At 32.7% G+C, this 13377-nt stretch overlaps 1 protein-coding gene across 1 annotated transcript in view; it reads left to right on the forward strand.

Annotated features, from left to right (window-relative positions):
* LOC129220619 (ankyrin repeat domain-containing protein 17-like) overlaps positions 1-12880 on the forward strand; it is a 195540-nt gene extending 182660 nt beyond the window's left edge. Inside the window, 2 exon segments of the mRNA XM_054855048.1 lie at positions 203-400; positions 12141-12880. Of these exon segments, the coding sequence (XP_054711023.1) occupies positions 203-400; positions 12141-12173 (231 nt within the window). The 3' untranslated portion in view covers positions 12174-12880.
* Positions 12881-13377: the final 497 nt, after the last annotated feature.

The following is a 13377-nucleotide window of genomic DNA, read 5'->3' on the forward strand; positions in this document are numbered from 1 at the left end:
TGTAACTATTTTGTGTACATTATCTTTCATTTGTAATTAAATATAATTTTGTCATGACCAGAACTATCAGTTTAATTAAAATATAAATATGATATGTAATTGATTATTAATGTATTTAGTATTAAATTTGAAATGCTAACTATAAGTTTAAGTGTTTATGAATTTAAAACATCTAATTTTATACAAAATTACCATTTCACAGGCTGTAGCAAATAATGCTTTCCCTTTTATGAATGGATTACCTCCTCATATGATTGCACCTCATCTTTACCAAAATAACGCTGCTGCAACGGTTGCAGCAACTGGTCAAGTGGATGCACAGATAGAAATGTGGGGAGTTCCTAAAGTGCCGCTTTCTTCCGGTGGTGATGGTCTACCTCAAAGTGTAGAACCAAAAATGGTATGTAATTTTTCACAGCAGAACTCAAAAGTGTCATAGAAAAAATCTAATCAGGGACACTTCCTAGTAAAAGTTACGAAATCGTCAAGGATCTTGCGAAAACAAAGTCGTAAAAACTTTTTTTTTTTTTTTTAAATTTGAAGATCTAAGGAGGATAGTTTAGGATTTCTCTCCTGGGAATGTTTCGAAGGAAAGCTGAAGTCTTAAAAAAGTTAAGGTTAGAAACTGGATTCTTGAAAATGTAAAATAAGTCTGTGGTAACTTTTAAGAAAAGAGATTCAACTGTGTAACCCAAAGTTTTTTCGAAACTGAAGCCCTAAAAGCTAAATTTTAGGCTATAATTGGATAATTTAAAGGGACTGGAGATTCAGTGACTTTTTCTATAGAAATGTTTGAGACTGAAATCATCTCTAATGAATTCAAGGCAAGGGATTTGGAGGGTACTCTCTCAAACATTTTTGTAAGCTGAAGTATTAGAAACTCTGTTTCAGGCTGTTTTTGGAGGACTTAAAGGAGAGGGAATTCTGATGCTCTATCCCTAGAAGGTTTTAGAAACTAATGTCTTAAAACTTTTAGGCTTCTCTAAAGTAATTTCAAGGTAAAGGGAGAAGGGTTTCTTTGTAGAAAAGATTCAAAACTGAAGTCTTAAAGACGCAACTATCGGACATTTATGTGATGGGGGCTCGGGGGTTGTCAATGCCCCCCCCCCCCGGAAATATTTTGATGAGGTATTTGTTTGCTGTCTTTTGCTCTAAGCTGTCTTTCAGTGACTTAAGGAAAGTTGTATTCAGATGTTGTATTATGAAAAAATTTTGAAATTGTAGTCGTAAAACTTTTAGGTTGTCTTTGGTGAAGTTAAGATAGGAGCAGGTGTTCTTTCTAGAGAAAATTCTAAAGCTGAAGTGTTAAAACTCTAATTGAAGCCATCTTCTGATGAATTTAGTGGAAGAGATTAAAGGGCTCTCTCACAGAAAATTTTAGAAGCTGAATAAGAAGCTATCTGTGTGTGACTCATTAGAGAGGAAATTTGGAGGCTCTTGCCTGAAAAATTATCAAAATTGAAATTTTAAAACTTTTCGGTAGCCCTTTGGTGACACAAATATTGGGGACTTCAGAAATATTTTTGAAACTGGAGTCTTATAAACTTGGCCATCTTTTGTGAAAGTAGAAGTGTTTCAGGGTTGCCACAAACCGGGAAAACCTGGAATTGTCAGGGAAATGAAAATGGTTAGGGAAATGTCGGGAATTTCTTTTATTTTTCGATCGTTTTTAGCACCGGTGCTATATGACATCAAAAATAATTTCTTTCAAATGCTTTTTTAAGTCTGCAATTCTGAAGTTATTACTATTTTGAGTAAGCGGTGCATTGTTTTGTCTGAGAGTAGGTTCGAAGTTCTTAATGAGCTGCAATAATCTTTTCATGTTTTATATTATTTCTTTAAATTCAATTAATGAAATCGTTTTCTTCTAAACAGTTTTGTTCTGTAAATTTAGTTCATTAGACAATTTTAAATTTAGAAAGTTTCCTTTTTACAGGAATATCGCTAATCTTTTAGTATTTTGATAGTGATCTTTAATAACCTTCAATGTGCTTCTTTCTTTCAAAATAAAAGTTATCGGATTTTTAAAAAAAATCTGCACATCAGAGAGTTTGTGATTATTGCTCAAAATTTTATTTTATGAAAGGGGGTCATGGCGCAAGTTGCACCATAAAAATGTTTGGGGGGATTTTTTAATTTTTTATTATTTAAATTCATTTATTGATTTATTTTTATTTAAATTATTTAATTTTATTTTACTTCATTTATTTATTCTGTGTGTGTATTTTATTAGCAGAGTGCAGAATTTTTCTTTCAAAACATTAATAATTAAAAATAAATAAATAGGTAAATAAAAAAGTATTTTTAAAAAAAATAAAAAAGAGGGTTAAAAAGAAAAAGCGCAAAGGCATTCAGAAAAGGTGCGGGGGAGGGGGGGAGGGGGCACCCCTGCTTTATGAGCATCAAATAGGGAAAATATGTAGAGTTAAAAGATGCATGTTTTTTTTTTTTTTGGCCCAAGTCTATAAGTGCAGTGAATGTACTGGACTGGAGGGGTGGAAGGCAATAATTGAAAATGTTTAGGTTTCATAAGTTTTTAGTTCAGACTATTAGCAATTAACTTTTTTTTGTGATGCAGATGTCACAATTGTTTGTTTCGCTGTTCTTTCACTTGATATAAGGCAGCAGTGATTTGTTTCACTTTTGTTAGTACATTAGGGTGGTTCAAAAATACACGTAAAAAAAAGGTTCTCCTAGATAACAGGACACCACTCAATGTTTTTAGACTTGTAGATAGTAATATACTGGAAGAATTTTAGCTTCCTATTTCAACTGAAAGAGGGTGCTCAACCCCCTCCCTCAAACTTCTTAAGTATGAGGAGGGGTTTAAAACAGTACATTAAACTGAAAAAACAATATATACGAGTTATATTCATGTACATTGCAATAAAATAATTATTTACAAAAAAAAAAAAAAAAAAAAGCTGGGGAAATTAAATGTTTCTAAATTTGTGACTTTTTCTGTGCTACAGTTAATGTTAAATTAAGGGGTCATTAAGCGCCCTCTTAAAATTTAAGTAAGAAGCTAAAACTTTTACAGCACAATACTATTAGTAAGTTTAAAAAAATAGGGGGTGTCTTGAACTCTAGTTGAAAAAAGGGTTTTTTGAACCACCCTATAGTACATATTTTTGATTTTCAGCTTGAGTAAATTGAATTTGGTAACTATTGTTTGTAAAGTGTGAAAATGAGGTAAGTTTTATCAAAATTTGAGATGTATATATTAATATTGCAAAATGAAGGTGGACATCAATAACCTGGAGTTTTTCTCAAAATAACCTGGAAAACCTGGAAATGTCAGGGAATTTCATTTTTGAACTTCCATGGCAACCCTGTTAATGATTTAAAAGCCAAGCTGCTTATCTTTTGTACAGTTAAGAGCAGGGTTGGCAAAAACCCGAGTTTTTTTTAAAAAGCCCGTGGACCCAGGATTTTTTATAATAAAACCCAAATAAAGCTGGGTTTTTTTAAAGGAAATGTGTTTTTTTTTTTTTTTTTTTTTTTGTTTTTTTTAGGGAAAATGTGGGTACCTGTCGCATATTGTAGCACAAGAATATGGACAAAGCACAAAAATTGTCTTGGGGTAAAAAAAAAAGAGTTGAAAAATTCAGCGTTTTCTGAAGAAAAGTATAAAAGACGACGAAACCCAAGAATGGTGAAGTTTCAGACTTTTTAGTTTCCATGATTACCAACAGTTAAGGCGAAAAGTTACTTCTCGAGTGATAAAATCTATTGTTCGTTTTTATTTATTTATTTATTTATTTATTATTATTATTTTTTATTTTTTTGAATTTTACTTTATTGTATTTCATTTTGTTACACAAAACTACTATAGAACCTCAAGTAGTGAAATCCTTTTTTACTGAATTCCAGCTTAATCAAGACATTTCTTTGAATTTTATGTTGCCTGTTTTTCTATTTCTGTGTACAGAGTAAGAAATATTAAACTTTTCGTAAGATAATGAAAATACTGTACATCCTATTCTGTTTTCTGTCCGACCGTTTGTAACACCTGTTAATTTCTAAAAAATATTCCTTGTTTATTCGAGATTTGTGACGGGTTGGTTCGCAGAAAATAATTCAAATGAAAGCCTTTTAGCTAGAGTAGTTTCCTCTGTACAATCTACAAATATTGAGAAAATCAGACGTGACAGGACTAAGTCAAGATAATTTGAGTTATTTTTCAGTTAAAGAAAAGTTAAATATATTTATTTAAAACCTTTGAAGTATTTTTTAAATGCCGTCAAGAGTTAAGAAATGCTATTTAAGTTCAAAATTCTTTTTTTATGTCCATTGTCTGTGATGAAGAACAAATAAAAAAGAAGTTTAAATTGTGTAAATATAAATTAATTTTTTAAAAAACTTCTCAGAAAATTTTTAAAAAACCCAAAAGTGAGCTAAATAAGGATTTTTAAAAAAAAAAAAAAAACACCCATTGGGTCCAATCCGGCCAACCCTGGTTAATAGCAGGGATGCCCTTGTCCCTGAAGTATGTAAATAACACTTAGGAAATCTTTGAGTGACTTGGAGGAGAAGGGTTAATTTGGATCCTGTCTTTCAAAAATAATTTTTAAAACTTTTCGGCTGTGTTTGGCAAGGTAAAAATAATGCTCTTCTTTGCAAATTTCCGTAACTGGAGTGTTAAACACGTCAGTTTAGGCCATCTTAGGTGACTAAATATTGAGAGGATTTATGGACTTTGCTTTAAGTTTTAAGCTATCTTTTGTGAAATTAGAGGAAGGGGTGCGGTGGGGATGTTCTATAAAAGTGTTTGAAAAACAGAAGTCTGAAGAACTATTAAACTCTCTTTGGAGATGTATTGAGAGTTATAAACTAATTTTAAACATAAATCATTTTCCTTTTGTTAATGGCGTGTTTTCTGTGTTATTAAATAAATTAGAAAAATTATGCAGCTTATTTTTTCTCTAACAAATCGGCAGTCTCAATGTATTGTTGCTCATTTTGGTACATAAATAACACAGTCTGCAATGAAAAAATTGTAGCACATTTAACTAGTGGGTTTAACAGTATTTCTTGTGTTGATCACGGAAAAAATAGTTAAAGAATTCCATCACACACAGATAAATCGCAAATTTCACCTGAAATTTTCTTATTTTTAGAGGTTTTCAGGTTTAGTTCAGTATGTGTGTACGATTTTTCAATATTATAGCCTATAAAGTGGTAAATTTAGTCTGAGTTATGGAGCTTTCATGGTGAACCAGTTACTAAACAATACAAGTATGTTCTTTGCAAAAAAAAAAAAATTGTTTTTATTCTATTTATTTGAACAAAGCAATGAATTTAAACTGGGAGAATCCAGTTCCTACTGGAACAAGACAGGTCCCTGCCCAGGCCTGGATATATTAATTCCTCCCCCCCCCCTCCGCCGCAACAATCTGTAGGGCCCCTCCCCAGATGCCAGCAGTGTATATTTGCAACATTAACAAGTCTTGTTAACATTTTTTTTTCAATCCCCCCTTCAAATTCTTATGTCATTGGGCCCCTTAAGAACATGCCCCTCCCCACTGCAGGATCAGTGGATACATAGATCTGAGCCTGTATCTGCTTGTCTGCTCCCTCCCCAATACTACTGTCTGCTAGACATTGTGAGGAATGTAGTGAGCTGTGACCTTGATTGCAGTCATTGACTCTGTGTGGAGCTAGCCTAGCCACCGCTGTGTACACATCAAATGACTGCTAGAGGATGTGTCAACTTTCTTAACTATTTCTGTTTTAGTTGTGGGTCTTATACCGTCAAGAAGCAACAAAGAAACATTTTAAATTTTGCTTAGAAGATTTATTTTGAATACTTTAGTATTAAATTAGGGATACAAGGACTCCTTGGCAGGGCCATCCGAAGAGTTGATGGCGCCCAGAGCTAAAGTTTCCTGGTGCCCATTTATATACACACACCCCCTATACACACAGAAAAATCAAGTTAGTTATAACCAGGACTGTGGAGTCGGAGTCGGACTGATTTTGGGTTCCTTGGGTTGGGACTCCTTTATCAAAAATCGGACTGCTTTTTAATCAAGGAGTCAGAGTCGTTCGTAAATATGCCGATTCCAATTCCGAGTTTCTTTTTTTTTCCTTAATTTTCACTCACTCTCCTTGCATTAAAAAAAAAAACTGACTACCAATTAATTTGATTATATGTATAAAGGCCTACTAATAATAAGAAAATAACTGTCACTTTGGTAACCAGCTGGCTTGATTGTTTATGGGACTTTCTATAACAGCTACCTACGTCCCGTCGTCTCCTAGTTTGCTTATTTTCTAACTTTATTTAACTGATAGCAACTATCAGCAAGCAGTTTTGTTTGCGTAACATTTTTTAAGAAATCACTTTCAAATAATAGTTATTTACCTCGATCTTAGTTATAAAATAGTGAAAGGAATGAATAATGTACCGCTTTTAAGCAAATTGGGAAACTTCTGAGGGTGCTTGGTAAATTCAAATAGGTTATGGTACAAAAGCAATAATCCAAAACATCCGATAAAATATATTTTTTTTTTTTGTTTAATCTAAAGACTTCATCTAAGAAAGCTTGGTTATCACTGAAAAGTATAAAATAAAATTAGTACATGATTTATTGGTTACAACACTCAATAATTGTAGTCAATCCTAAAATCTTCTTATTAAAGTTAATTAGTAAGTTAATTAGCTGCCAATAAAATTAAAACTGAGCCACGAAATGTAGATATACTAAAAGCTTCTAGTTAAGTAAAGTTAATTAGTAAAGTTAATTAGCTGCCAATAAAATTAAAATTGAGCTGCGAAATGTAGATATACTAAAAGCTATTCGTACAAAACTGTATCCCGCCGCATTTTGTGTAGAATTTGCTCTCCAAGTACATCTATCCGACCCCTCTCCGCAATATAGTGCAATTATTTTGTTGAAATTTTTAAAATGAAAGTCAAGATTTATTATTGGGGAATTTTTTCTGAATAAAAGTATTCCAATTTTTATTAACACTGAAATTAAGTTGAGGTGTCACCCACCAGATGGGTGTCACCCGGGGGAGGGGAGCACTCCCTCTCAAGAAAAGTTTTTTGACTTAGCAAAAAAAGTTTTTTTTCTCTCAAAACTCTTTCTCTCCCTTTTTGTACTTTTGAAAATTGAAAGCACAGGATATGAAAAACATCTATTTATTAAACATGAAAGGGAAGCATATAATTCCGTTTCATTTTTTAAAAAAATGGGATTTTTAAGTAATCTCACTTTAGAAATCGCAATTGTGGGATAAGTTGATTTTTAAATTGAATTTCTAACGTTATATGCATCTAAGATTACAGTAAAATACAATGCGAAAATTTTATAAAAAGGAATTAATGTTGCAATCTCTGTTTAGGGGTTCCCCCCTTTCCATGAGGGGGGATGGTGATTTGAAAAAATAAATAAAGCCGGAGCCGGAGGTTTCAAAATACTGGGGTTGGAGTCGGCCATTTTTCTTCCGACACCGCAGTCCTGGTTATAACATCAGTGCATAGTACATACTTGAATTTTTTACATATTAATGAACCAAGCAATCAGAGGGCTATGCATAATACAAATTAAAACACAAGCAATGAATCTGTTTCTAATATTTGTGAAACATTAATGACCCAAAAAATGAAAATGTTAAAAACCAAATATTAATCATGTAAAATGTTATCCCACTAAATAAAATATAAAAAACAAACATTTAAAACTGAATTGGTTATACATATTGATCAAACTAAGAACACGAATAAATAATTTGCTGATTATAAATAGAAAATGTATTTATCGAAGTAAACGACACTTAAAAAAAATTAAGTGGAATACCCCCTGAATTAAAACATTGCTTAAATTTTTTGAACCATAATTTTGAACAATCTTCTTTGGAAATGCTCCATATCCTCCCATCTATAAAATCTTCACAGTTTATCTAAAGTTGCGGTTTTGAAACTTCAATTTTCAAAACTTGTAGAGGGGGAAAAAATTGATTTTAATCTATTAAAAAAAAATTGATCAGAAACAGTCTCTGTGCTCCCTTTCTTACCCTAATGTCAAAAAACATGACCTATAATCACGTTTTCAAGGCTAAAATTGAGTTTTGAAAACTAAAAGTTGAAAAAATTTATCCGACCACCTTTTGATCTTTTTTCCTATCCGATCAAAAAAAAAAAATCTTGCTTTTGTTTTTTCAATGTGTGCCCCCTTAAAACTTTTTTCTGGTTACGTCACTGCATGCAGGGACATAATTGGTGAGAACTAGACAAAGGAGAAGTGCCTTTTGTTTGATTCTAAACAGTTATGCTTGCAGAAGTTGTATCTGCTTCAATGATACAAAGGAAACACATGTTTTGGAGACTTATTAGAGAGAGGAATATTTTTGTGCCCTAGGGAAAAAATAGAGAATCATTGCAATGATTCTCTATTTTTATGTGTCTATGGCTGTGTGTATCTATGATACACAAAATGAGGGGGTGCCGCAAAGTGTCCCTAAGGCGCCCCTCATTTCGTGTGTATGTCGTCATGTTCCGTCGCCCCCCCCCCCCCCCCCCCGTTGGGACGGCCCTGCTCCTTGGACTCCTCATATAGTGTGTGTTGAAGAACTGAGACAATAATTTTATGGTAAGAAGTCATTTTGTTTTGACGTACCAAGGATTTGGAAAGATCCTAAAAATCATACTGATGATTTGTTCAGTGCAAGGTTTCAATTAAAAAAACAAACAAACCAGGGAGAACATTTCATACCCAACCAACATTCGTTCCGCTATTTGCCCTTTTCCTCATGGACCTAACCTGACTATTCCTTCACTTCCGGATACCCTGGACAATATTTTAGACAGACAATTTAGACCAAATGTCACATAGTAGCAGTGATAGTGAAGACAGCTACGATCCAAATGACCTGAAACATTTCTCTCCATCAGACTTGAATGCTTAAATATGAGACGTGGACCTTTCAAAGGATTCAGCAGAAGTTTAAGGGTCTACACTTAAAGAAAGACAGATATTAGCATCCAGTGTTTTATTTTCATGGTACCGATTTAGAAAAAAAGAATTTCCCTTTTTTTACTCAAGAGGGTGACTTAGTTTTCTGAAACAATGTGTACCTGGAATCATGGAAACATTCAAAATTACGTATAAACAAAAGGAATGGAGACTTTATATCTATTCTAGCAAAAATGAGTTTGAAAGCTGTCCTTATTCACAATGGTAACCAATATGCTTTTGTGCCTGTTGGATACTCAGTTCATTTGAAAGAATCAGGGGTGATTGTGACTCCATGAAAAAATACCTGAACTTTTTTTTCCAAGAAGAAAAAGTTTTTCGAAGGGCATCTATATACGCATTACCTGTATGCACACATTATTTATGTATATAATTATTTGCTGGGGCTAAAACTCGAAGTTTTAATTGGGCTTAATACGTCCTTGTGCATGGAGGGGATTAAATTCTTTCAATTTTTCTCATTTCTTAAAATTTTTCAAAGAATGTTTAATTTTCCTAAACTGTATCTGAATCCTTAAAAATTAATTACATTGATTTACTAAAAGTGCATACTGTCTGACCACAGATTGTATGGAAAGACAAACGTCCGTTTTACAGCCGGAAATGAACGAATCTATTATTTTTTAGCGATGCCAGCTTTTGCAGAAGCAGTCTCATTCAAATGAGCGGAATAGCGGCATCAAATTTTTACTTTTCCCCCTCATTCGGATAGATTCGTCTTATCTGGACGTTTGAAAATTCCATACAATCCGTGGTGAAAGATTTCAGAATTAAATAAGTTTGGGGCAATTGGGGCAGCATGTATTATGATCACTGTGCAATAGGGCTTGTCGATATCTGAATTTTAATACCACGATATATCGCTCTCCAAATATCGATATTTTTGATATATATAGGTCGTTAAACTCATTTTATGGGGGGGGGGAGGGGGGCGCTGCAAAGCCTATTACATAAGCATCTGCAACAGAGAAAAGCCATAGGCCATCTTGGTGAATAAATATTTTAGCAATTTATTCTAATAATATAGCTACAGTAAGGATTTTCACGTGTTTGTTCTCCGGAGGGGGGGGGGGGATCATGAGGCAGATTATGCCACAGAAACTTTTGGAGAAATTAATTTAGAAGAATTCAAGTCTTTTTATTAGTGGGTGGCCTTGAGGAAAAAGGGGGCTGGGTAAAATTGAGGGGTGCCATTGCAGTCGGGGGGAGTAGGCACCCCTAGTTACATCATCTGCATATTAAGATATGCAACAGAGAAACGCTATTGGACATCTTGAAAAGAAAATATTAAGAGGAAAAATATCAATTAACCCTCCTTCCTCTTCTTATCTAGCCTTTATTCCTTCTCCCACCCCAGCTGTTATTCAACAATTACCATGGAGATTGCAAAATATGACGGTAGCTTACACTTTATACCAAACGAAACGTCTTCAATTTGGACTTTCGGCTTTTCATTAAACATCAACCTAAATTTTACAAAAGTGGGTTTTCTGAAAGTATAAGAGTTCCGGTATTTTTGAAGAGGAAGATACCGGAAATCAAGATGAAAATACCGGAAATCCAATAAAATACCGGAACACAATCACCCCTGAAGAATGCTACGAAAATCTTATGTTAGTTCTTAATAAGCTCGGCTACTCTGATCATAAATGGACCATTTGTGGGGATTTGAAAGTTATTTTCATGTTATTAGGTCGACAAAGTGGCTAGGTTTCCAAGTTTTCCTCTGTGATTGGGATAGCCGTGATAGGAAACAACACTATGTCAAGCAGGGGTGGCCAATCAGAAAGGCTCTTATTCCTGGAAGGTCTTACTTCCACTTCACATCAAATTGGGGCTAATGAAACAGTTTGTGAAAGCATTATGCAAAGAAGGAAAGTGTTTTGAGTATCTTTGTGAACAATTTCCTGGTTTTTCTGATGCTAAGCTGAAAGAGGGAGTCTTTGTTGGGCCGCCTGACACCAAAATAGGTTTAAAAGAATAAAGCTTTATCACTAAAATGGAAATTTAAAAAAAAAATCTTGGAATTTATTTCAACTTTGTTGTAATAGGCTTTCTTGGAAACAAGAGACCCAAACTACAAAACTTGGGTTGCTGAACTGTTACAAAACTACAAACTGTTTGGCTGCAACATGAGTGTCCAAGTTCATTACCTTCACTTGCATCTGGACTATTTTCCAGAAAATCTTAGGGATATAAGTGAGGATCAAGATGAATGTTTCCATCAAGATAACAGAAATGTAGCGTAGATACCAACATGATGGCAGACTACTGTTGATGTTAAAAAGGGGAAATTCACAAGAACACAGCCGAAAAAGTATCAAAAGAAGCTTTGATGGAAAAAGAAAAATTTTACAACGACTGCTAATAACTTTGCAACACATGTAAATAAATCACTATTATACCCATTTTAGCTTGGTATCGTAGTTTATTTATTTATTTATTTATTTTTTTTTTTTGCTTTTACTTAAAATAATGAAAACAAATCCAAAATTTTGCTTTTTTTTTGCATTTTTCTCAAATAGTTCAACTTTATTTTGTAGGCAAACCTTAGGTGATAGAAAAAAAACCTATGTCATTTTTGAAATCAGCGCAAAAAACTATATAAACATCAATTAACTTAATCAAAACAATATTTAAAGTTTTTTGGTTTTTTTTGCAGACCTGTGTAATTAATGCCTGAAATAGTGCAAAAGGAGCTAGTGTATCCAAGTGTCAAAGAGTAGGAATGTAGCTTTAAAAGGATACAAATCGGTTGTAAGAGAAATCTGGGAAAGATTTAGTTGGACAGGGAAAATGATTTTGTCTTCCCTGTGGCCACTTTGAAAAATGATTGGCTTTGAGTTATTTATAACAACCTTGTTACATTCTTCAATTTTTTTTCCTCTACCCAACACACCTTCATTAAAATGGACTCTTCTGAAACTCGTCATGGTTGAGTACAAACACCTGACAATCAGACTATACTCGTTTGTCGATTACTGAAATCTGTAGGTGCCGAAACACTGTTCTTTTCTGCATGCTAATTGGGAACTATAATTATATATTTGTCAAAATATTTGTTTTTTTTTTTTTCTTAAAAGTGTTTTATGCATGTATTATAAAACTTCAATTAATGTGTATTGTTATTTATTTCGATAATTTTGTACTTTTCAGAACTGGCAAAGTTGGAGCTCCCATCAAGCCTGATGTATTCTTTTTTCCTTCCCTATCACTTGAAACTATTCTTACCCTGTAGAAAGAAAATTCAAACCATGGCTTCTGCTCTAAAAGAAGAGGTTTGCTGTTGCTTTGGACTCTATACCAAGAGAATACTTCATTATTTGTTTAGTACTATGCAAACAAACTGGTGGTTAGAGGATATTGGAATTATTGTAATATTTGTGTGTTCGCTATGATTGGGTGAATGTATACAGAAGAGAAATAATTAAAATAAATGACTTTAAATTACAAGATTGAAAATTATGCACTAAGAGATTGTATTAGCATGATGGATTGTAATGGAATTTCATGTTATAAGTAAAAATTTCCTACCTGCATTCCCTCTTCGAGTATTGATTTGTAATTAGCTGCGAATTCTGCTTATGTGAAAAAATAGTATGTATTCATTGTTACTCTTTAATCTTATTTTATAACAAAGTAAATGAATTAGTTTGAATCTTTAGTTTGATCACTAAATTTTCAGGAATTTTGAATATATCACATTGCTGCAAAACATCTTGTTAACTAATGCAGGGAGATATAATTTGCATCACTGCAGTGTGTTTATGAATACCAAATTAAAAAAGATACCTGTCTATTATTTCATTTTGGACATGCAGAATTCCAAACTAATTTAGGATTGATCAAGATTACTTTCAATGCATCATCTTTTGTACATTTTAGTTTTTCCTCTCTCTCTCTCTCTCTCTCCAAAATATTATATTGAAAATAGCTTTTAGTTTAACAATCAGATTATAAAATATTTTTTAAATAAAAATAAAGTTATTTCCCATTTTATAAAACTATATTTTGCTATTTATTTAAACTTAAATTTTCTCATACAAAATTGAACTGCATATCAGTTGAATTGCATATAACTCATATATCAATTGTACACCATATATATATATTTTTTTTTTTTTTTTTAATTTATATATTTGGGGGAAAAATAAATATCCTTAGAAAATTATTTAAAACTTATTTTTAAATAAGGAAAAAGTATAACTAAGTTCAACTAAAAAAAAAAACTTTAAACAATTTAACTCATCGACACTACATAGTTTTTACTCAGTGAACTGAAGTATGAGGGTACTTTCAAAGATTTTCTTCTTAAATGAAAAACTAATCTGATTAGATGTAAAATTGCCAATAAAACTGCGTTGCAGGCATGCTATTAGTAAAGTTTAATGAA

Source organism: Uloborus diversus, chromosome 4, assembly GCF_026930045.1.
Source record: "Uloborus diversus isolate 005 chromosome 4, Udiv.v.3.1, whole genome shotgun sequence".
In the NCBI taxonomy this organism is placed as follows: Eukaryota; Metazoa; Arthropoda; class Arachnida; order Araneae; family Uloboridae; genus Uloborus; species Uloborus diversus.